General features: G+C 45.0%; 1 protein-coding gene and 1 long non-coding RNA gene across 9 annotated transcripts in view; one reads left to right on the forward strand and one right to left on the reverse strand.

Moving 5' to 3' along the window:
- Positions 1-25,760, reverse strand: part of ZFPM1 (zinc finger protein, FOG family member 1) — a 312,656-nt gene that overhangs the window by 171,988 nt on the left and 114,908 nt on the right. For 2 of the 7 annotated variants that reach the window (XM_068260646.1, XM_068260642.1), the window contains exons 1-2: positions 17,358-17,464; positions 10,222-10,288 (exon numbers count right to left, since the gene is read on the reverse strand). The exons of 4 other annotated variants lie outside the window; for them this stretch is intronic. In XM_068260646.1, coding sequence (XP_068116747.1) covers positions 10,222-10,288; positions 17,358-17,387 — 97 coding nt within the window. In that variant the 5' untranslated portion in view covers positions 17,388-17,464. Of the gene's footprint in view, positions 1-10,221; positions 10,289-17,357; positions 17,465-25,760 lie in introns of those variants that run through there. One more of the 7 variants, XM_068260647.1, reaches the window with a different exon arrangement.
- The window catches only part of LOC137538448 (uncharacterized), a 35,970-nt gene that overhangs the window by 7,500 nt on the left and 2,710 nt on the right, over positions 1-25,760 (forward strand). Inside the window, exons 3-4 of one of the 2 annotated variants that reach the window (XR_011024792.1) lie at positions 2,923-3,052; positions 11,720-12,031. This is a non-coding gene — a long non-coding RNA (uncharacterized lncRNA). Of the gene's footprint in view, positions 1-2,922; positions 3,053-11,719; positions 12,032-25,760 lie in introns of those variants that run through there. The other variant, XR_011024793.1, reaches the window with a different exon arrangement.

Raw genomic sequence — 25,760 nt, forward strand, 5'->3', positions numbered from 1 at the left:
TTCTGCTGAGTTGATCTGCCAGGCTGGCCGGCTGGTGGCATTGGGGAACGCTGTACACATGCTCGATTCTCGGCAAAGATGCAATTGACACAAGGTGGTAAAAAACATTCACCGCACTCAGATGCCACTCTATGCAGGGGCCACCTGTCCACTGCATGTGCCGAGCGCTGGCATTGAAATGGCCACCTTGCACCAGCCGAGTGTTGGGGCCTGCCTGGCAGCCCAGCTGGTTCACACAGGGGAGCTTTTTCTGATAGCCAGCGATCAGCAAAGAGCTGTTACTAATGTATCCATATGGGATAATTCTCACTGCAGCGTTTGCAATTTGCAGAAATCGCAAACGTGCTGCATGCAGCATTTTGGAGGCGACTGTGATGTAATTCTCGTTCTATTGAACACAAACCAATCACAAACACAAATTATCACTGCAAAATCATATCATTTTGTTATGCAAAATCCTGATCACAATTTGGGTTCCGAGTGTAAACCAGCCCTTAAAGGGACACTATGGCGAAAAATTGTAAGCGCATCAAAGTAAAATGAGCCATAAATTACTTTTCTCCTATGTTGCTACCACTTACAGTATGTAGTAGAAATCTGACAGAAGCGTCAGGTTTTAGACTAGTCCATCTCTTCATGGGGGATTCTCAGGGATTTTTTTTTTCAAAAGCACTTAGTAAATGGCTGTTGCCAAAAAACTGTGTAGGGAGCAGGGAAGCTGGCCAGCATCATTGTTGAAATCCTTTTTAGGGAATATCTTTATAAACAATAAAAGCCTTGCTGAGAATCCCCTACGAAGAGACGGGCTAGTCGAAAACTTGTCACTTCTGTCAGGTTTCTACTACCTACTGTAAGTGACAGCAACATAGGAGAAAAGTAAATTATGGCTCATTTTACTTTGGAAAAAAAAATTACTTCTTATTTGCCTATGTTTGCACATATTTTAAATTTCAACATTTTTCGCCATAGTGCCCCTATAAGAGGAAAGTTCAGTGAACTCACAGGCAGCGATTAGTCTGTGTTCCCACTTGAGCTAAGAACGGACACTTTCAGTCCGTTCTCCGCCCATTGTAAAACCGATAGCGAACGGCTGCCATTTAATATATAGGAGCCGCTCACACTTGTCACACTGCAACGGAACCCTGGTATCCGTTGCAGTAAACAGGCCGCTCTTCTGTGCAGTCCGAGATAATCCCGGGCAGGCCGATGCTGGCGGTGTTTTGCATGATGCGTGCGCATCTCCGCTTGCATGACGGAGTTCCACTCCGCCATCAGTCTCCCAGCATCGATCGCCACTAGGAGACTTTTAGACTGCGAAACCGCCGCATAGTTACACTGTACAGCGTTGCAATCTATGGCAGAGCTGTACTGGGGACAGCTGCCTGGGAGGCAGAAGAGCGAACGGCTGTCATAGGCTGATGCTAAAGCATTTGGTCCTTAATGCATACACACATTTAATTCTGACTAGCCAATTCAACCACGTCTATGTAGTATGAGGGCCAAAAGATTTTCACTGCTATGAACAGATTGTGTCAGTAAACTTTCATACTACATGGACATGGTGAAATTGGCCAATCATTGAATGCATGTATGCACCTTATGGGGTGCTCAGTAGGGATGATCACAGATATGTACATTTTTATGCAAATGTATGAAGCTTGAAAATGGACCAATCAATTTAAACCTGGGTTTAAATGGATTGGTCTATTTATACATTTGCAAAGTGTATTACTTGTATTACTTTAAGAAGTAGCGATTTGCGGCCGCCATGCAAATCAATGGAAAGACACAATGGCTGTGCGAGTTGAAAGTGAACAGAGCTGTGGATAACAACCGATAACAAAATCGGATTTTTTTTTTATTAAATATACAGTAGCTTTATAAAATGAGAGAATTAATTTTAAAAACTGGAAACAAAATGCACTTTCTTGCTCGACTTTTGTCACATAGGCACCAATAACTGTGAACCGATAACATTTTAGTTTCAAAACTATATCACATTGTACAGGCGTATGCCTAGTACACACGATGAGATTTTAAGGCAGATCGGTTATTTTCAACATGGCCGATCTGATTTCTGATTGAAATCAGATGGGGCATGTTGGAAATAATCGCTCTGGCAGGAAATCTGCCTGAAAATCTCATCGTGTGTACCTAGCATTACATGTTGGCAACTAGAACTGGTGTCCGAGGATCATATTCAGCAATGAGTGACAACCTGGGCGACCTTTTGGGTATCCAGAGGTTCCAGATTTTATGCTACTTGGTCATTTCGTACACCGTTGATTTTCTCACAAATCGTAGTGTGATTCATTTTATCACTGATCACTCTAAAAGCTAAAAACTTGCCTGGTTCCAATGTGCATTTTTGCAGAGGTCACGGTAAATTGCATTAGCTTGTGCTTTGTATGTGGTACTTTGTCAATTTTATACCCAAGTGTAGCATTTTTAGATCCATGGTTATCCAATGCTGGGAACACACAATGCAATTTCCCGCCATATCGACAGGTTATTGGACAGGAAGTTGCATCGTGTGTACATGTCCAAAGTGCACCCGATCGATAAAGTGATTGATTTTCCAATTATAAGTGCGCAAAATCGATCATTTTATCAATCGGGAGCCGATCAGACATGTAGGATATAATCACCTGATTCCTGTCTGTCGGGTGGGAAATCGCATGGTGTGTACCCAGCGTAAGTGTTTAGTATTTATTTCTATTAACCAACATTTTAAAGGGAAACTGAAGGGAGAGACCTATAGAAGCTGCCATATTTATTTCCTTTTACACAATACCAGTTGCCTGACGCCTTGTTGTCTGAATCACACACTGGAAACAACATAGACTGCTTTGTTCATATGATTTTAATACTTTTTTCAATCACTAATATTATACATTTATAAAAGACCGACATCTTTTGCAGCGCTTTAAAGTGAACCTCAACCAAGATGGATGGAGGATGGAGTATTCCATTGATAAAAGTGGACAAACAGGACGTAGGAAAGGAGAAAGAGATTGATGAGTAGACTACATGGGAGGCAAATATGACGTTTGTATGTTTATTTTGACTTTTAATTTTCAGTTCTGGTTTGCTTCATGGCTCATACACACGTCCAACTTAAAGGGACTCCGAGCTCAGAAAAAAAAGGAAAGTTGTACTCACCAGGGGCTTTTTCCAGCCCAGTGCTGGTCGGGAGGTCCCACGCCGGCGTCCTGGCTCCTCTCCTTCACCCCGCTCCGGAATGGCTGACAGGCCGCAGCCCGGGCGACACTCTCCCGAGTGTCGGGCTGCTCCTTCCGCATATGACGCGGATTACGTCACACGCCGGCCGCCTCGCGTCATCACGGCGGCCGGCGTGAAAGTACTGCGCATGCGCGAACAAAGCGCGCATGCGCAGTACTTTCACGCCGGCCGCCGTGATGACGCGAGGCGGCCGGCGTGTGACGTAATCCGCGTCATATGCGGAAGGAGCAGCCCGACACTCGGGAGAGTGTCGCCCGGGCTGCGACCTGCCAGCCATTCCGGAGCGGGGTGAAGGAGAGGAGCCAGGACGCCGGCGTGGGACCTCCCGACCAGCACTGGGCTGGAAAAAGCCCCTGGTGAGTACAACTTTCCTTTTTTTTCTGAGCTCGGAGTCCCTTTAATGCACAACATGTCCAACCACACAACAAGTTGTTTACCTGACAAGTATGTACACACCAACCAACTAAGCAAACCAACTAAATGACAAACTACACAACATGCCTGCATTCAAAAACAAAAAAAAGATGATCAAAAGAGACTTCTACACACGTTCCAACCTGCATGATAGTTGGGCAACTATCTGGCAAACAACCTGCTATCAGTTAGTCATCTGGTTGTTTGCAAGCCATACTCACGCCCAACTTCTCTTCCAACAGATAAGTTTGAAAGATATTTTGACAGACTGTTGGTACGTGTGTATGAGCCTTTACAGAATACACAGTCATCTTATTATCTGCTCCTCAGAACAGCTTGCAATCTTTGTCCTCAATATCAAGGTAGCCATACATCTAGCAATGTATGGACAGATTCAACCAAGAGACAAATCTGTTGGCTGCCCATACACCACAGGCCGAATCCCAGTGAATTTCAAGCTGAAATTGATCTGGAATCGGCACTGTGCGCTGCCCCCCTAATGCCCAAAGTGCCAAAGTGTATACATGACTTGTTCGCGGCCTCTGCTTGTCCACTGCTGCTCCGGGTGCATTCTCCTCTTCCGCATACATGCGCGCCCCGCGTAGTTTCCAAGTAAGGGCGCACGTGTGTGACGTCACCAACCAACTTTGGCCCGGCATCTTGCAGCATGCGCTATAGACAATGTGACCAATTTCCGTCTTGAAATTGGTCGCTTTGTTGGTTGGGCGTCCACTTGGCGGCACCGACTTTCATCCAATTCAATTACAATATTCGAATTGGACGGTCGATTGGCCGTCGAGTCGCCTGATGTATGGCCACTTTGTTCAATTTTGTGTGGAAACTATTAACTTCACTAAACTATCACGTTTAGTATGTTTTTTTGTATTTTACTAACACAGTAAAATGATCACCATAGAAAGGATATTTTTACACTGGTAGTGATAATAGCACGGAAATACCACATGCCACAAATCTCCACATAAAAAAAAAAAATGCTGAAAGTTTGGCGACTCTTGGTTGAAGATAAAGAAACATGCAAATGATCCCGATATCCATGCTACGCCTGACACATATTGGATTCAGAACCATTGGCGGCCAATCTGTAGGCGCTTGGCAAAGACCTCAATAAAGATGACTGACTCGATGGAAAGGTTAGGTCCCTCTCTCACATAAACATCGCCACATACAGATTTACATGTATTATTTACACGCAGACAGTTAGGCCCCGGCACGGAGGTGAGGCAAAGCGCTGATAGCGCACAATGACTTATATTCATGAGGACGGTAACATTAGGTGCTGGCAGATATTATCACATCAGGCGGCGGGTTGCATAGAAGAGGATTTATCGAGTGGCGACAGGCCTGAGGGGACAATGAATCTGCCTCTCCACAAACTCAGACCAGCTCTCATGACTCCGGATGGCATGGCATACTGGGACCTTTACTGAAATGCCGCCCCTATATTTTGTTTAACGCCTTACCCTAGGCACAGTTCAAGACATGCCATCCAGCAGCTTACTATGGTGCCAAAGCGTTACCAGTTTTTTCTCTATCAAGCGTGGCTTGTGCTTAAAGGAGTACTGTAGGGTGGTAGGAGGAAAAAAGAGTTGGCTTCGAATGCTCCCCCGCAGACGTCCTGTGCCCAAGCAAGCCACTCACCGATGCTCCGGTCCCCACCTCTAGTTCACTTCTGGAATTTCCGACTTTAAAGTCAAAAAACCACTGCGCCTGCTCGGCCACGCCCTCACTCCCGCTGATGTCACTGGATTGTATTGCGCAGGCCCAGTACGGTCTGCGCCTGCGCAGTAGGCTACTGGTGACGTCAGCGGGAACGAGGACACGGCCGCGCAGGCGCAATGGTTTTCAGACATTAAAGTCGAAAATTCCAGAAGTGAACCGGAGGCGGGGACAGAGCATCGGTGAGGGACTGCGTGGGCACGGGACGTCTGCAGGGGACCATTCGAAGCCTTGGGTAAGTGCAACTCTTTTTTTCCCCCTACAGTACTCCTTTAGGGTCCATTCACACTTGCAAAACGCTAGCGCTTTTGCTAGCATTTTGCTCAGGCGATTTTTGGTGATTAACGCAAAAATATTTGCCATTCACACTTGCCGATTTTTTCGCGATTGCATCTAGCGCTTCTATAGCACTAAATGCGATCGCCGGGAAATCGACTGAAAATGGCGCAGGATACAAATTTGCGTTAATTGCCGGCGATCAACGTAAATCGCCCAAGTGAGAACGGGTCCATAGGGCATTATGGCACTAGCACTTTAAAAAGCGCTAGCGCTTGAGCGTTTTACCGAAATCGCCGGCAAAATGCTCAGATGTGAATGGGGCCTTAAAGAGGAAACTTGAATGCAAAATGTCATCCCAATCAGAGGCTGATACCTTATTTCTCATGAGAAATCTTTACCTTTTCTCAAATAGATCATGGGGACAACCGTGTGGCTGATATTGAGATGAAGCCCCTCCCACAGTCTGATGTCATTGCCATGGCAGTTTCCTGTCTGTGAACCTCATTGCATTGTGGGAGATAGCAGTGCAGGAGATTTGGAAGCAGCCAGCTCCACCATAGGCTGTGATAGGAATTACGGCTATAGCAGCGTCCAGTGAGTAACTTGGGTGACGTCAAGAGACAAAACTCAAATTACTTTTAAAACAATGAAATTCCACCGCCAAAAAATAGCTGGAAGCCGCATAACACCAACCCCTACAATGCATGCAACCTGGAGGGGAAATAGTAATTACCACTGCCTGGATTTGTGCAGGAGCAGGGTGAGCCGTATAGTGGCTTTATCCTGCGCCCAAATCTCCCGGCGGCATATTGATAGGTATGCATGTGCGTATATTATATATACACACACACACACACACACACACACACACACACACACACACACACACACACACACACACACACACACACACACACATATACACACAGTGGTTTGCAAAAGTATTGGGCCCCCTTGAAGTTTTCCACATTTTAGTCACATTACTGCCACAAACCTGAATCAATTTTATTGGAATTCCACGTGAAAGACCAATACAAAGTGTTGTACATGTGAGAAGTGGAACAAAAATCATACATGATTCCAAACATTTTTTACAAATAAATAACTGCAGTGGGGTGTGCGTAATTATTGGGCTCCCTGAGTCAATAATTTGTAGAATCACCTTTTGCTGCAATTACAGCTGCCAGTCTTTTAGGGTATGTCTCTACCAGCTTTGCACATCTAAAGACTGAAATCTGTGCCCATTCTTCTTTGCAAAACAGCTCCAGCTCAGTCAGATTAGATAGCCATAGCCATTTTAATTGATGTCTCAATAAAGAGCTTTATACTTTTGGAAGTGCCAGCCTCCATCGTGTTTGCAGTCAGATTAGATGGACAGCGTTTGTGAACAGCAGTTTTCAGATCTTGCCACAGATTTTCGATTGGATTTAGATCTGGACTTTGACTGGGCCATTCTAAAACGGATATGTTTTGTTTTAAACCATTCCATTGTTGCCCTGGCTTTATGTTTAGGGTCGTTGTCCTGCTGAAAGGTGAACCTCCGCCCTGGTCTCAAGTTTTTTGCAGACTCCAAGAGGTTTTCTTCCAAGACTGCCCTGTATTTGGCTCCATCCATCTTCCCATCAACTCTGACCAGCTTCCCTGTCCCTGCTGAAGAGAAGCACCCCCAGAGCATGATACTGCCACCACCATATTTGACAGTGGGGATGGTTTGTTCAGAGTGATGTGCAGTGCTAGTTTTCTGCCACACATAGCGTTTTGCATTTTGGCCAAAAAGTTCCATTTTGGTCTCATCTGACCAGAGCACCTTCTTCCACATGTTTGCTGTGCCCCCCACATGGCTTGTGGCAAACTGAAAACAGGACTTCTTATGCTTTTCTGTTAACAACGGCTTTCTTCTTGCCACTCTTTCATAAAGGCCAATTTTGTGCAGTGCACGACTAATAGTTGTCCTATGGACAGATTCCCTCACCTGAGCTGTAGATCTCTGCAGCTCGTCCAGAGTCACCATGGGCCTCTTGACTGTATTTCTGATCAGCGCTCTCCTTGTTCGGCCTGTGAGTTTAGGTGGACGGCCTTGTCTAGGTAGGTTTACAGTTGTGCCATTCTCCTTCCATTTCTGAATGATCGCTTGAACAGTGCTCCGTGGGATGTTCAAGGCTTTGGAAATCTTTTTGTAGCCTAAGCCTGCTTTAAATTTCTCAACAACTTTATCCCTGACCTGTCTGGTGTGTTCTTTGGATTTTAAGGTGTTGTTGCTCCCAATATTCTTTTAGACAACCTCTGAGGTCGTCACAGAGCAGCAGTATTTGTACTTAGATTACACACAGATGCACTCTATTTAGTCATTAGCACTCATCAGGCAATGTCTATGGGCAACTGACTGCACTCAGACCAAAGGGGGCTGAATAATTACGCACACCCCACTTTGCAGTTATTAAATTGGTAAAAAATGTTTGGAATCATGTATGATTTTTGTTCCACTTCTCACATGTACACCACTTTGTATTGGTCTTTCACGTGGAATTCCAATAAAATTGATTCAGGTTTGTGGCAGTAATGTGACAAAATGTGGAAAACTTCAAGGGGGCCGAATACTTTTGCAAGCCACTGTATATCTCAATCATACACAGAACATTTATATTGCGCTTTTTTCCTGGCGGACTCAAAGCGCCAGAGCTGCAGCCACTAGGGCGTGCTCTATATAGGCAGTGGCAGTGTAAGGGAGACTTGCCCAGGGTCGCCTACTGAATTGGTGCTGGCTTACTGAACACACATATATATATATATACATACACACACACACACATACATACAATATATATGAATTATATGTATGTATGAACATATACATTTGTGAATATAGTATACACTTTTAGCATATCACATTGGTAGCGGGTGTGTTGAGGATTTTTGGTGCTGTCCTGTTATTTTCATGCCTGCCAGCAGCAAAGCCAGAATGAGGAAGTATCGGAGTCACGGGAACCGCAATGTGGCACGCAAGCCAGTCACCTCCTCCTGACCCAGCCCACCTGTTCTGGTGCTGAACAGCGGTGATTAGGAGTAATGGGGTGTTCAGATTCACTATGCTGAGTTCGAACCATCCCCACAACTGAACATACACATTTTTTATTTTGCCAAATTCTCAACACTATAGAAGATTTTTTTCCAACAAGCTGTACAGCTGGATCTTGTTTTTCCCTAATGGTGTCACAGACGGACCGCAGTAATAACCTGGCACCAGGCCTAACCCATCACCACTTTATGCTAAACAAAACAAAGACAAAACCAGTTGGTAAACTTATGGCTGGGGTTGGCCTTTAAGTCCAGAGTATGGGTTTGCTTTAGGGTTCTGTCATAGGAAAACGTTTCATTCTTGCAGAAGGAAGTGTAAGCTGAATGCAATGTGTGTATCAGCAGAAACAGCCACTAATGTTAGTACCATTACACGCTGATAAGATTACCAGAAACAAAGGGACATTGACGACATTAAGAAAAACACTCTGCGCCCCAGCTGCTGCCCAAACAGCAGGTATCTGCGGCCTACGAAATCTCACACGACAACTCTGGCAGATCCTGCACAGAAAAGGGGACGCACAAAAGAACTAGTAAACGGAGGGTAAAAGGAGGGGTCTGATGGAAAGGAAAGCTGTTCTAGGCAAGGCACACATTAAAATCTGTGTGAATAATATACCATCCTCAACAGATACAAACATTCAGGATTATACACTCGTAGATAGAAGTAGATACCACAACAGAGACCCAGAGTAGTTTAAAGGACACCTGAAGTGAGAGGGATATGGGTTGCACATTACCTGGCTGTCAAGCCGATCCTCTGACTAATACTTTCAGCCATAGACCCTGAACAAGCATGCAGGTCAGAGGTTTGTGACTGAAGCCTGGTTGGATTTGCTGCATGCTTGTTTCAGGTGTGTGCCGATCGCAATGGGCAATGCGGATGCAGCAACTAGCCTAGTGAGAATGGACAGTGTTAGTTCTCATAGGCTTTCATTGGACATATTTTCCCATCCCGCCCGGGAAAATGTGCAAGTTGGGACTCTGCGTTCCGTCTCGTGTTCCGCAGCACATGGATCCGTGTTTAACAAGCAGATCCTATATTTAACATAGGATCCACTTCGTGCGTTGAAGAGGAACTTAATAACATCCCTTCCAGGGATGTTTTTTAAGCAAGTGTGGACCGGCCCTAAAACTAAATAAATATGGCAGCCTCCCTATCCCTCTAACTTAAAGGGTACTTTAAAGAACTGTCTTTACTCTAAATCTACATACACACAATGTAGACATTTACTGCTTCAAAGCAATCTTTCATAATTGTTTTGGGTGACATCCTCATTGGCCACTGCATCCTTTTCAGATGACTGTTGCTACTTCTGTGGGGATTGTATTTTAGAGTTGACTCATCTTCGCTTGTGGATAAATAGGCTGATATCAGCACAGCATTTCTTTCCACATTTTACCAACAATCCATGTATAGACAAGCAGGGGAAGACAAGCAAGAGATGCTTGTACATAGTAGACTTTCAGTACCTGAAAAGTTGTCTGTGTGTAGCTTTAGCGTCAGTTCAAGTTTTCTCACGGTGGCAGTAAAGAGGCCCTGCAGTGACATATAATAGAATGCAGTTCATTATTCAGGCTACCCAATTTTACAGTAATTTTCCTGGATTCAGCATCAGAAACACTCCCTATAACTATATATTGCTGTATAATGGTTTGTAATCCTGCCTTCCCAGTGATGTTTTGCCTAGGCTGTTTAGCTATGTGTAATTCTCTTCCTAGAGGATTCTGGGAAGCCAAGTTTATTTTCTACTGGCTTCAGAACTCTCAATTTTTATTTAGCACAGGCAATGCGTTTCATGGGTCTAAGCTCGCTTCCTCGGGCCAATAAAAGTGCCAACTGCAAATAGCTGATCAGCAAAAGAAGGCTCTACTATTGGGCAAATTGTGCTTTGAATACCCCCAACATACCCTGTTGGAGGGGTCCAGACAGACCAAACATAGTTCAAACCATAGTGATAATCTGTCACTTTTACCAAGGAGAGCGACCACACCCAGGTCCGGCTGGTCCACCCCGAGTGGAGTTGGGTTTGTTGTCTCCACCTGCTTCTTGTGGTCGGTTGCCCCTCTGAAACCCACCTTTGTGTGTAGCATATTTACTTTGCCTGTTGGTACCCTTTGAATGAAAACATATTGTGCTATTGGGCTCCTGTTCTTTTGTCTCCTGTGTCTTCTTCTCCAGGGTGCCAAGACACCCCTATAGCAGTGGCAGAGTCCTCCAGTAGCACAGTGTTTTTTCCAGTAAAGCGTTGGAAGGAGCAGAGTCCTTCAGCAGCACAGTTTTACAGTAGAGCAGTGGCAGGAGCAGAGTTCTTCAGCAGAACAGTGTTTTACAGTAGAGCAGTGGCTGGTGCAGAGTCCTCCAGCAGCACAGTGTTTTATAGTAGAGCAGTGGCAGGAGCAGAGTCCTCCAGCAGCACAGTGTTTTACAGTAGAGCAGTGGCTGGTGCAGAGTCCTCCAGCAGCACAGTGTTTTAGTGGCAGGAGCAGAGTCATCCAGCAGAACAGTGTTTTACAGTAGAGCAGTGGCTGGTGCAGAGTCCTCCAGCAGCACAGTGTTTTATAGTAGAGCAGTGGCAGGAGCAGAGTCCTCCAGCAGCACAGTGTTTTACAGTAGAGCAGTGGCAGGAGCAGAGTCCTCCAGCAGCACAGTGTTTTACAGTAGAGCAGTGGCTGGTGCAAAGTCCTCCAGCAGCACAGTGTTTTATAGTAGAGCAGTGGCAGGAGCAGAGTCCTCCAGCAGCACAGTGTTTTACAGTAGAGCAGAGGCTGGTGCAGAGTCCTCCAGAAGCACAGTGTTTTACAGTAGAGCAGTGGCAGGAGCTAAGTCCTCCAGCAGCACAGTGTTTTACAGTAGAGCAGTGGCAGGAGCTAAGTCCTCCAGCTGCACAGTGTTTTACAGTAGAGCAGCGGCAGGAGTACTCCAGTAGCACAAATTATGTTGGAAAATGACTATTTTTTTTTTTTATAGAAATATCCATTCTGAGAAGAATGTGAACCCTGCACGAAATGACAAAAAAGCCTGTTAGCTCTCCCCCAGACACACCAAGTAGCAGAAGGCAGGCATGCTGGGGTATTCCAGCCTTTCTATCTCTGGAAGAGAAAGTCCCATGACATATGCAAACACGGCATTACAAATGAGAGGAAAACCGAAGTCTCGCGCACAGCTGACAGCGCTCTCACACACAACGAAGATGGAGGAAGAGCCAGAAACACACACGGGCTTCAGCTATCTATCATGGCGAGAGTCGCGGCGCCCGATCGTCACACGCATAATAAAAAGCTCTGTCTGACAAGGTGTAATCCTGGGGGAACATCTTACGCCCATACTTGGGTTAAACAGATTTTATACATACGGTTTATACAGAAATATTAACATACTTTATATCGAAGTGTATTATAATTTGGGCGCCGCAAACACCGCTATGTTAATTGCGGCTACTGCAGTGCCAAGTGCATAACTTGGGCACCGGATGTGAAGGTTTCTAAATTAGATTTGCAGATGAAAAATAGTGGCAGAAGGTGAAGCGACACAGCGGTGGAGATGTTGGCTGGGGGTGGGTGGGTTAGGAGTAGGTAGAAGGAGGGTTAGTGTAAGTAAGTTGCTAGTCATAGATCATTAAAATGACAGATATTCTACTACCGGTAATAGCCAGTGCCCAATATAATTTTACTGATATGCTACAAGGGGCTTTGCCCAGCACACAAATTTGCAGATGCCCCTTTTCAGCGTACGCTATCTACCGGTATAGCTCTGTCCAAAGCACTGTACAGAGAACAATAATGTCTGGCTAAGAGGAGCTTATGTTTTTATAGCAATTTAGTGGCATATGCTACTTCTTTATATAGCTGTCACATTCTGCAGGAACACTAGAACAGTCACATCAGTTTCAGACAGAGGACCATACACTCCAGCACCTACGGTAATTAGTACAATTACAGTGTTTATTTGTAAAGCCCTAGTTTTTGTTCTTTTTTTTGTTCAGATTTTTAAAAGGTTCTACCTTAGTGTGTGAGGGTTTCAGGTATTCTGCACATAAGCTGCATTTCCATTGCAAGAAACTAAGCTTATAAAAAGTGTCATTTAACTGGACATTCCCCATATATGGGTAGCACTTCCAGTGTCTGGATGGGTTTCCTCCTTGCACTCCGGTTTCCTCCCACTTCCTAATAACATACAGGTAAGATAATTGGCTTCTCTTTAAATTAGCCCTAGACTATGATGAGCATATGACTATGGTAGAAATGAGATTGTGAGCTCCTCTGAAGGACAGTTAAGTGACGAGACTATGTACTTTGTAAAGCGCTGCGGAAGATGTTGGTGCTATATAAATAATAAATTCGAATGGATTTATACTTTTTAGATTTTTTTTGTCCTTCAAAAGTAAAAACAAACAAACATGCAGACACATGGGAGCGCGGACAAACGGACAGCGGAGACCTATGGAAAGCGCGGACTGAGACAGAGCATGGGCAGAAGGAGAGCTTCTTCGTCTTCCATTCAACTGAAGCCAGTGGACGCCGCAAACAAGGAGGCAGAGTGGTGCAATGGAGGGGAGCCAAGCAAAACCAGGGGACCTGTAAGCCTCAGGACCTCATAACAGAATCATTCTCATGATTAGTTGAGGACACTTTCTCTCCCTATATGGGAGCAATCCTCGTTAATGCAGGGTGTTAGGATAATTACAAGCTCAAGTTTGGCAACTTCAAACAATGAGATGGCTGTTCTGGTACAGAGTGCTTAATTGAAAAAATTAAATGAAATGTATCCGTTGTGAGTAAACAACCCCTGGCAATAAGATGTTAACTGTGCAGAGGAGGTGAAATTACTCTGAATTTATTCTGCAAGCATCGAGCAAAGATATATATATATATATATATATATATATATATATATATATGCGCTTAACTGCAAGAGTCAATGGCACATTCAGCATTTTTAGACCAGGGGGTGTCTTGGGAGGGGGACAGAGGAGTATAATATATGCGGATCAGGCAAAATGGAAAAAATTGTCCTTTTTATTTTATTTCACTCCCTTCCCTTTACCTCTCTTTGAAAAACATAATTTATCTGCGCATTATCAAGAAAGCCAGACACTTTAATCAGTGGCCTATGAAGTCAGTGTTTCCAGCCTTATCTGGTGGAGGAGTGGAAATGGAGGAGATAGGCAGCTCCCAGGCCCATCGCTGGTGGGGAATGTTAATGGGGGGAACTGTGCAGAGATTGGCTACGTCGGCCCGGCCTATCTACGCCATTATCAAGGCCTTATCGATGCAACCATCACAGCTCGGTAATGGGGCCAGTTCAACTTTCCGCCTTATCGCAGAGACTGATTCGAGCCAGAGGGACACAAGGCGGCAAGACAAGCGGGAGACTGAATAAGCATCTCGTGTATTTAGAAAGCAAGATTATTTTCTACCTATTTGTGCTGATCCTGCAACATTAACCCCGCTCGCTGCCAGGGGAATGCGAGGGGGTTTATTTAAAGGACCAGGAAACCTACATTGTGTCTCATGTCTCTGATTTTTAAAGGAACCAGCAATATGTCCCTAGATGACAAATATGTTTTATGTACACAAGCATGCGCACAGGCAGAGCCTTGCCGAAGTTTCCCCCACCCTTTGAAAATGTCCGTGCCAAGTAATTTTACAGCTTACAACCAAAAGATTTTCATAATTGGTCCAGCAAAATTTGTTGAACGCACATTGTGTATTCACACCTCTTGCACCGACTTTGGCATCAGCTTTTCACATCTGGATCTCCCAATTCTTCTAGTTAGTGGCCCATTCTGAGCCCCAGTCGTGGGTCATTTTTAAAAGAAGAAATGGAAAGATCCGAGGGGTTAGGAGATGTGAATTTGTATGCATGGTGCTGTGTGTATGTAATAAAAAGGCAGCCCTTGATGGAATCTTTAAAGCAGAACTCCAGCATAGTGTAACAGTGCCTTTACCAAGCACTCACCCCATCTGACATATAAGGAGAAGGCACCTCCCCTTCCAGAAAAAAAAAACATAGCTTTTTTTTTTTGAGGGCGGGGCTAACTCCTTCATAGCCCAGCATCCTGCTCTGTAGCCAACCTCCAGGTTTGTGTCCGTGGGGCAATCATGTGAGATTGCTCTTTGAGAGATTAAACCTTGCACAATTATGCTGGGGACAAAGCTAGACAAAGACAAGACAAATAACATTTATATCGCGCTTTTCTCCTGGCGGACTCAAAGCGCCAGAGCTGCAGCCACTAGGACGCGCTCTATAGGCAGTAGCAGTGTTAGGGAGACTTGCCTAAGGTCTCCTACTGAATAGGTGCTGGCTTACTGAGCAGGCAGAGCCGAGATTCGAACCCAGGTCGCCTGTGTCAGAGGCAGAGCCCTTAACCATTACACCATCCAGCTAGGGGCAGGCTACAGTGCGGGATGCAGAGGAGGTAACCCACCCAGAGCGGGGCAGAATTTCTCCTTCTACATCAGAGTGGCCGAGAGCCTGAGTAAATGGTAACGTCACTGTCTGAATCCATTATACTATACAGAGGTCTTTAAGTTACACTGGAATTCTGCTTTAACCCTCCTGGCGGTCAATTAAAACCGCCAGGGGGCAGCACAGCACTATTTTTATTTAATTTTTTTAAAATCAGAAAAAAATATATATTAAGTAGATAAATCCTTGCTCTACTTGCATAACATATGTATTGCACTGTCCACGGTTTGATTTTAGTGATTTTACTACAGTAAAAAAAAGAGAAAATCCTTAGCATTTCCCATTTTAAATGTGGCTATTTTGAAGCCAATCCTGATGTCACTTCCTCCCTTATGCCGGGAATACACGATGCGTTTTTGCGTTCGTTTTTGCCGTCGTTTTCGCTTTCGATAGATTCTACTCTCGATTCACTGCTCGATTCCCCTCTCGATTCCTTATCTTTTCTTATCAATTACATTCACTTGAATGAGGAGAATCGAAACGAAAGTATAATCGACCAGATCCGACAGGTTGGAATTTATCTATCGAACCCATCTATCTAAAGTAAAAACTTAACGTGTATTCCCAGCATTACTCTCCTCTGCCTGATTGTGTATGCATTGCCCGCCCTCACTCCACTATAGAAAGTGCATTGTCTCAGCATGAGACATATTGGCCAGAGTGGAACAGAGGTGTGGGAGGGGAAAACAGGAGGTAAAAAGTCTCCAGCCAATCAGGCTGCATTAGTTAAGTCTGAGGGGCAAGTAGAGCAGCAAAAAAGGACAACCCAGCATGCCCTGCAACTTCCTTTTTGTTTACCAAATGTTGTGTGTACCAAATAAGAGTCAGGTAAACTGGGGAATGATCATTTATCAACAAGAAAAGTAATAGTAAGTAATAGAAAAATATAATATGCTTCAGTTTATCCTTTAGATTGTAAACTGGCAAGGGCAGGCTCTCTCTCCATTTTGTGTCTTGGAGTTTGTTATACGTTTTATTCATCATGTTATTCTGTCACTGTAATTAGCCATTTCTGTATTATGTATATTGGTGTACACCATTGTCTGTATTATTATGCACCCTATGTTTGTTTCTTACTTTGTACAGCGCTACAGGATATGTTGGCGCTTTATAAATCAATAATAATATTCTTTGAAAGGCTTGTGAAAAAATATCTTATTGTATTAAAGAGAACATGTAGTGATGTATAGTATATTATATGCAGTATATTATTCAGAATATCCACTTTTATAGTACCGTATTTTTCAGACCATAAGACCCTCCAGGCGCATGCATTTGAAATCGGCATCGGGAGACTTGGGCACAGGATACAGCCGGTATATGGCTGATCCTGCTGCTGCACAAGTCCCAGGCGCGTTAATTACTATTCCCCCTCCAGGCTGCTATGGATGGTGGGGAATGAAATAATTTGGCTTCCAGCTATTGCTGGAGGCCAAATTATTGTGTTTTAAAAGCAACTTCAACTCAGTCTTCTGACGACGCCGACGTTACTCACTGAGTGTCGATATAGCTGTAATTCCTATTACAGTCTATGGTGGCGCCGGCTGCGCCAAATCTTCCTGCGCTGAAAAGTACTGCTCCACTCCAGACCATAAGACACTCCAGAACATAAGATGCATCTTGGTTTAAAGAACAAAAGCCAGGGTAAAATAATAAACAAACGAAACCTGTTGCCGTCCATGGTGCAGGGGCGTCTTGTGGATCTTTCCCCTTAATACTTCCTAATTATTTCCCCCTTGTGTCCTTCAGCTTGTTAATTGTACATAGCCACAATAATACGTTTGCATTGTTGTGTTTATTACCTGGCTATCTGGGTTTGCAGTGCTGACTTCCTGTGTAAATATCAGATGCTGCTTGGTTAGGCTGAAAGACAGTCTATGTTCTGTCCAAACTATTCCCCATCCTATCATCACCCATAGGGGGCATTTTAAGAGCAAAACATCTTGGATTATGCTCAAGTGTATAAGGTAACAGCTTATGCCAATCATGAACAGAGTAATTCTTTAGACAGAAGTGCTAAACTCAGGCTGTATAATAGGTAGTTTAAAGCTGGCCACACGCCACACTCTAGGCAATTTTACCCGTCAATATAATGCAGATTCTATCACTGTGATCAAATCTGCTAGAAATCGCTTACGCAAACGTTGGCTGATCTATCAATTTCCATCTGAAGTCGAGCGATTAGCCAGGATGGAACATTTTGCAATATCGGCAGCGAATTGGGAGCGTGTTGCTAGCAGAGTTCGATGTGGCAACAACCGACGTAGAGTATTGACAGTACTCTCAACTGTCCCACTGGTGCGTGTCCTCCTGCCGCTGGTGGTTTAACCTCTTACCGGGGATCTCCTCCTCCCTGTGTCGTCTTCTCTCCCTATGTCATGTGACAAAAGCTGAAGTTCAAACATAGGTGACTTTGGGTACAAACCTGGGCAGCCAGGCAGGTGGCAGCTTTACCGATTATCAATTGTGTGCAGTGTGTGGGCAGCCGATTGATCCCTCTCTGGTCAGATTCGATCAGAGAGGGGTCTATCTGATGGACGATCTGGTGGCCATATGTAGGTGTATGGCCACCTTACAAGGAACCCGAGGTGTAAGACCTGTGAAAGCTGCCATATCCATTTCCTTTTAAACAATACCAGTTGTCTGGCAGTCCTGCTGTTTCTGGTCAGTAGGGTCTAAATCAGGGGTCCCCAACCTTTTTCGGCCCGGGGACCACTGTCGGACCAAACTTTTCTTTGAATTAGGGGGTGTGTCGGGTGCGGCGGCATAGCTAGCATAGTTGCCCCAGTATAGGGAGTTTAGTTGTCGCCAGTATAGTTACCCCAGTATAGCAAGTATAGTGCCCCAGTATGGGTAGTATAGTGCCCCAGTATAGCTAGTGTAGTGCCCCAGTATAGCTAGTATAGTGCCCTAGTATAGTGCCCCAGTATGGCTAGTATAGTGCCCCAGTATAGCTAGTTAAGTGCCTCAGTATGGGTAGTATAGTGCCCCAGTATAGCTAATGTAGTGCCCCAGTATAGCTAGTATAGTGCCCCAGTGTAGCTAGTATAGCTACCCCAGTATAGCTAGTATAGTGCCCCAGTATAGCTAGTGTAGTGCCCTAGTATAGCTAGTATAGTGCCCCAGTATAGCTAGTATAGTACCCCAGTATAGCTAGTATAGTACCCCAGTATAGCTAGTATAGTGCCCCAGTGTAGCTAGTATAGCTACCCCAGTATAGCTAGTATAGTGCCCCAGTATAGCTAGTGTAGTGCCCTAGTATAGCTAGTGTAGTGCCCTAGTATAGCTAGTATAGTGCCCCAGTATAGCTAGTATAGTACCCCAGTATAGCTAGTATAGTGCCCCAGTATAGCTAGTATAGTGCCCTAATATAGCTAGTATAGTGACCCAGTATAGTGCCCCAGTATAGCTAGTATAGTGCCCCAGTATGGGTAGTATAGTGCCCCAGTATGGGTAGTATAGTGCCCCAGTATGGGTAGTATAGTGCCCCAGTATGGGTAGTATAGTGCCCCAGTATGGGTAGTATAGTGCCCCAGTATGGGTAGTATAGTGCCCCAGCATAGTTTTTTTTTCTTTAGTGCCCCAGTATAGTTGCCCCAGCATATGCTCCCCCTCCGCGGCCGCCACTGCTGTTACCTTAGCTGGCGGCGAGCAAATCCCCTGGTAACTGCGATGCACATCGCTGCTACAGGAAGCTGCTCTCCTGCTTCTTCCTCATCACAGCAGCTGCAGGGCGCGTTGCTGTGAAGCAAAATAACAAGCATGCAGGAGAGGAGAATATAAGAAAGGAAGCGTCCGCCAGCTAAGGTAACAGCAGTGGCGGCCGCGGGGGGTGAAGGTGAAGGCAAGGGCCTAGACCTGCGGACCACCTGCAAACGGCCCACAGACCAGCAGTGGGCCACGGACCGGGGGTTGGGTTGATTCTAAATCACACACCTGAAACATGCATGCAGCTAATGTTGTCAGATTTGTTATAGACATCTGATCTGCATGCTTGTTTAGGGTCTATTAGAGGCAGAAAATCAGCAGGACAGCCAGGCAATTTGCATTATTTAAAAGGAAATAAACAGGTCACCCTCCACATCGGGATCCCTTTAAGAAGCCCATACACAAGTCTCAATACAGACACACTGCAGCATATTATTATTTATAAAGCGCCAACATATTACGCAGCGCTGGACATTAATTTAGGTTACAGACAATATTTAGGGGTGACATACAGCAATATGACTATACAGGAATACAAGAAAACCAGATCACACAGCACAGTATGAGCATAAGGTAATGCTTAGTCAGTCACTGGATGGGAGCATGGCTATTGGCAAAGTCATCTCCTCCCTGGGCTTCAAATTCCACCTATATGCCAATGATACCCAAATCTATCTCCACACCCCCGATCTCTCCCCCTCCACTATGGACAAGGTCTCCTCCTGCCTATCAACCATCTCCTCCTGGATGTCAGCTAGGTTCCTGAAGCTTAACCTGGATAAAACTGAACTCAATTTTCCAGCCCCGCTCTGCACCACTCCTCCCAGATATTCACATCACTATCAACAGCACTACCATCCGCCCTACCTCCCAGGCCCGCTGCCTAGGCGTCACCCTAGACTCTGCCCTCTCCTTCAGCCAACACACAAAATGTTACCAGAACCTGCAACTTCCACCTTCGAAACATCTCCAAAATCCGCCCCTTTCTGACCCCAGACACCACCAAGCTTCTCATCCATGCCCTCATCATCTCCCGCCTTGACTACTGCAATGCCGTACTATCTGGCCTCCCTTTAAAAACGCATTGAACCCAGTCATGAATGCAGCAGCTAGACTCATTCATCTTTCCCACCGCTCTGCTTCCACTTCTCCCCTCTGCAAAGCCCTACACTGGCTCCCTACCAGCTTCAGGATCAGTTTTAAGGTTTTGTGCCTTACCTACAAATCTGTGCACAAGACCTGCCCAACCTACATTTCTGAGCTCGTCAACAGATATATACCTGCCCGTCCCCTCCGGTCCTCCAATGATCTCCGCCTGACCTCCCCACGCATTTCTCATTCCCATGCACATTTACAAGACTTCTCAAGAGCTGCCCCCACCCTATGGAACTCCCTTCCACTCCCCCTCAGACTCGCTCCTTCCTTCAACACCTTCAAGCAACCCTCAAAACACATTTCTTTAAAATAGCCTACCCCACTCTAACTCTCTGTCAATCACCCTTTCCACAGTCCTACCTTATGTGTTCCCCCACCCTTTAGATTGTAAGCTTTGGCAGGGCATCCCCCCTCCCTTAGTGTGTCCTTCTTAATTTTATTACCCCAGCAATTAAACCCTTCTCATGGACTAACTCGTACTTGTTTTGTTGGGTCTCTGTAAACCGCATTTTATACCCTGATTGCATGTATAACCTTGTGCTATGTTGTATAACCGTTTGCTACCTGTCTGTCACCCCTTGTTGCAATGTATGTATCCCTATTTATTGTCCAGCACTGCATAATATGTTGGCGCTTTATAAATACAATAAATAATAAAAATAATAATAAATAGGCAAATTAAGTTCACTCAAGTGCATAGCATGGGTTCACAGAAAGGAGGTGCATGATCAGGTAGGACACAAAAGGAGGAGGACCCTGCCCAAAGGCTTACAATCTAGAGGGAGAGGTAGAGACACGAAAGGTAGGGACCAGAGTTTCGTTGTGGATTTAAAGCAATTGTGAAGGGTGGTAGGCCAGAGTGAAAAAGTGAGTTTTGAGGGCCTTCTTGAAGATGTTGAAGGAGGGGACTGCCCTAATGGGTGGAGGTAGAGAGTTCCAAAGTGTTAGAGCAGCTCTTGAGAAGTCTTGGAGGCGTGCATGGGACTATGTAATGAGGGGGGCGGTCAGGCAAAGTTCATTGGAGGAACGGAGTGAGCGGCTAGGTGTGTACCTCTGAGTAAGATCAGAAATGTAGGTTGGGCAGGTTTTGTGGACAGATTTGTAGGTCAGACACAATATCTTGAATCTGATTCTGGACTGGATAGGGAGCCAGTGGAGGGATTCGTGGAGGGGAGCCGCTCTGGTGGAGCGATGGGAGGAATGGATAATTCTGGCTGCCGCATTCATGATGGACTGCAGTGGGGCTATTCGGGTCATAGGGAGAGCAGACAGAAGGGCATTACAGTAGTCGAGGCGAGAAATTATGAGGGCATGGATGAGGAGTTTGTGGTGGCAGAGGTCAGGAAAGGGCAAATCTTACAGAGGTTACGAAGGTGGAATTTGCAGGACTTTGTGAGGTCTTGGATGTGGGTGTCATCTGCATACAGATGATAGTTAAAACCCATGGAGGAGATAACCTTGCCAATGGAGGATGTGTATAGGGAGAACAGTAGGGGGCCAAGGACTGAGTCTTGGGGGACTCCAACCGAGAGGTGGTTGGGGGTGGACGAGGACTCGTTGAAGGAGGTCGTGAAGGAGCAGTTGGAGTGGTAGGATGAAAGCCAGGTCAGGGCGAGATCGTGAATGTCAATGGACTGGAAGGGACTGGAGGAGTAGGGGATGATCTACTGTGTCAAAAGCTGCTGAAAGGTCAAGGAGGAGGAGAATGGAGTATTTACCTTCAGCTTTAGCTAAGGCAAGATCATTGACCACTTTGGCGAGAGCCGTTTCGGTTGAGTGGGCAGGCCGAAATCCAGATTGCAGTGGGTCTAGCAGTGAGTTGGCATTGAGGTACTGGGTCCGGCGTTTGTGAACCAGACGCTTAAGGAGTTTTGAGGCAAAGGGGAGGAGGAAGATAGGGCGGTAGTTGGAGGGTAGCGTGGGGTCGAGGGAGGGTTTCTTGAGCAAGGGCAATACTGTGGCCTGCTTGAAGTCTGAGGGGAAGGTTCCTGTGGATAAAGAGAGGTTAAACAGGGTAGTGAGGACTGGGGCCAAATCCGTGAAGTGAGGCTGAAGTAAATCAGCATACAAAAACACTGGATATGTGCAATTAATCATTGCTACTTCCAAAGTGTCTGACCTGTAATTTGCACAGTGCATGCTAAAAATATGCTAAAAGGTGGGCAGTACAATCCTAAAAGCAGAAGTCCAAAGCTGCCAAAGGGTGTCTCTAGGGACATGACAGCACAGGATGCCTGCTAAAATCATTACACCAGGCTCTAGTCCAAAATACGTTAAGGTTTATTTGGGTGGGTGATAATCTGAGAACATTGTGGACGATTAGGCTGAGATTAAATATTCAGTTTAAAGGGACTTTGCCACAAAGCAAAACAGCAGTATGATCAGCCTTTGTGGAAGTAGCCGTTCAGTAACTCCTGTGAAATACTCCAGTTTCAGACATGGTTGTCAACCTTAAGGCTATTACACACGTCGGATTTTTCTAAACGACCGGTCATTTGGACGTCAAATCGGGCATGTGTACGATCAGTCGTTCACTTGGTAAGACTGGATTTGAACGATCTGCCAAGCGGATCCATCAAAACCAGTCTTATCAGGTGAACGACCGACCGTACACACGCCCGATTTGACGTCCAAACGACCAGGCGTTCAAACGACCGGTTGTTTGGAAAAATCCGACGTGTGTATGCACCTTTATTTTCTATGATTAACAGAAGCATAAATATTTTGCCACCAGGGAGTGATTAGAAATCCAGTGTTCCCATCTGGCTGTACCGGCAAGCGTCATTATAAACGATCGTTCACACGATCGTGGCAAAACTCGCGCAAGTCAATGAAGGTCCTCCGTGATTTAATCTAGCAGTGGTCATTCAAATTTTTGCTGAACGATGTTGCGCGAAACACGAATTTGCCAAAACTACTTCCTGTGGTTATACATTTTATTCACTCTTACGGTAACACTTTCCTAAATAAATGGCTATTTTTTATATTTTGTCCCCCATGCACAGAAAATGTCCCTTAGTCCTTTGCACTAACTAGTTTTTTTTCTATCTAAGAATAAAACTAAAAATACCCCCCCCCCCCCCCCAAAAAAAAAAAAACCTAAAAAAACCCAAACCTGCTTCCAAACCTTACAATGAATATGACAGATTATTGCACTGTATCAGTGCTTTGCCCTAGTAAGCATAGGATTTACATGATCAGATGAAGGGAGTGACTCCCATAAGCTAATCCTGTAACAAGATGTGCAAAAAAGAAAACAGGTACCACGTTTAGTACTCTATCTTGCCTGACGCTACAGGTGCACTAACAATCTGCTTACCTAGAGCAGAATACATAGCCCAGAATGGCTGTGTGCAGTATTACATCTTTACTTAACTATTATACATATTTTTGGTAATCCTGAACATAAAGCAATATAAAATAAATAAAAATATAAATAATATATTTGGTATATAATCGTTATGCCGTGGCATTACACTGATGCTGCCAAAAAAAAAAAAAAAAGAGAGACTGAATTAGAACTGATTAAAGGAAAACACACAGTGGCATTTCATCAGAGGATATTGCTGATAGCATGAGATATGGAGGTGAGCGCCCTGTCACTATACACCCATAAACCCCATCCCCCCAGTTGATAGCGGGAGAGGCATCAATCATGAGCAGGCAGTGACCCAGCAGAATGGAGCCCCGATGTCTTTGCCTCTATTCAGTGTTTGTTATTATAAGCTGAATCCCGTCTGCTTGCTGGAGATAAGGGGCCTTTATCAGCCTGCAAGATCTTTATCAGCCAGCAGATCAGCCCATACAAGTTATCTGAAATTTACATCTAGCTGAGAGCTTGAGTAAAGAGGAAAAACAGGCCCGCCAACTCCTGCACACAGACCTGCCTTCACATTTCCTATTCTGCTTTGTGTATAGAGGACTGGGAGAGTTTGGCTGCACTTGGCAGAGCCCATCATCCTGTGGATGACCTAAAAACTGTACACAGACCACCATAGGGCGTCTGGTTTTTTTTTATTATTCTATTACCACTCTTCCTACCACCAACCTACCTAGCGTGCAGTGTTATACTAACAGCACCATTCTGGGCTTATTTCCACTAGGTGCTGCAGCGATTTCTGATTCAGGCACAGCTCCCATTTTGCTGCATAGCTATAGCCCAAATCACTAAGCTGTACCATGTTTGGCTATAGAGATTCAGCTGCCTGCTGCCTAAAGGAACAATTCCACAAGGGTTCGGCCCACATTCGGGTGTAGTGGAAATACGCACTAGCTGCTACTCCACTCCCCACATTCTCATTACAGTGCATTGCCCATGACACTCAATTTTTTTCTGTCTGTCTGTCCTTAACCCTGAAACATAGTCTTAAGCCTGGACTCCACTAGCAGCGTTTAGTGATTTTAAAAGCTCTTGCTAATGTAATGCTATGGGGGATGCCTTTAAAAACATATTCCTTAAGTTGGATCCCACCCATAGGATAACATTAGCAAGAGCTTTTCAAATCCCAATGGCTCAGAAAAGTGCTGCTAGTGGGTTACAGGCCTAATACTATTTTTCATTTGACCGCCGCATACCAGAAATAACCACACGAGACCTACCTAAAGATACCAAGTTATCTAGCATTAATATTTCAGGCCTCATCAAAGTGGCTCAGATACCTAAAGGACATAAGAGGTGCCACAACAATATTATGCTTGACTTACCTGGGGCTTCATCCAGCTCCTGGAAGTCTGTGTGTCCCTCACCTCAATTCCAATGCGATCTTCCACTATCCCTTCCGTAGTCAGCACTCTTATTATGTGTACGCATGCGTGACTGAGCAGCGTGGAAGTGACATCACGCTCACGGGTTGTAGCACCAGGACGGATCGCTGACTGAGTGGTTAAGAGGGGCCTGGGGCTGCTGTACGCACGCCTAATTCTTGGTAGAGATGGTTGTTATCGGTTACCTCGGTATGCCTATTTTTCCAGCTTCCAATATATTACCCTCAAAAAGTGTTTTCTTGCTGGCTGATACAGGTCACCTCTGTGCCATTTTAATAAGATAATCAATGTTACTCACTTCACCTTATCAGTGGTTTGTGGCTAATTGGCGCATTCTGCAGTACTGTACAGAAGAGACATAACAATTCCCACTAATTTCTGCTACTGGTAGAACTTGCAGATCTTAACCACAATCGCACACACAATTATCAAAAAAGCTTTATATAGTTCTGACCTACCTCACAATGCTGTACAAAGAATGCCGAACTATTCACATTAGTCTTATACTATTTTTATCTCCATGGTGCAGACATATCCTGCAATCCTGTACAGATAACATTAACCATTCAAAAATGTGCCTAACCCAACCTACACTCTGAATGTTTCACTATGGTTACATATGATTATTATTACCATAGTCTGTATTTATATAGCACTGACTTTTTCAGAGTGCTTTATTATTTCTCACTAACCACATTCTGATCACACTCAGTCTAAAGCAGGTCATACACTCATCGATTTCTCCCGTCAATATACAGTCGATTCGATTGAATTGGTGAGAAATCAGTGCAGCATTTGGCCTGCTCAATTGACTGATCGAGTGATTTCCGGCCGAAATTGTTCGATTGGGTCAATTAGTCTGAGCAGAAAATGTTGGTTGTTCGGCAGCGGATTGTGAGCGCGCCGCTAGTAG

The sequence above is a fragment of the Hyperolius riggenbachi genome, chromosome 11 (genome assembly GCF_040937935.1).
Source record: "Hyperolius riggenbachi isolate aHypRig1 chromosome 11, aHypRig1.pri, whole genome shotgun sequence".
Taxonomy (NCBI): Eukaryota; Metazoa; Chordata; class Amphibia; order Anura; family Hyperoliidae; genus Hyperolius; species Hyperolius riggenbachi.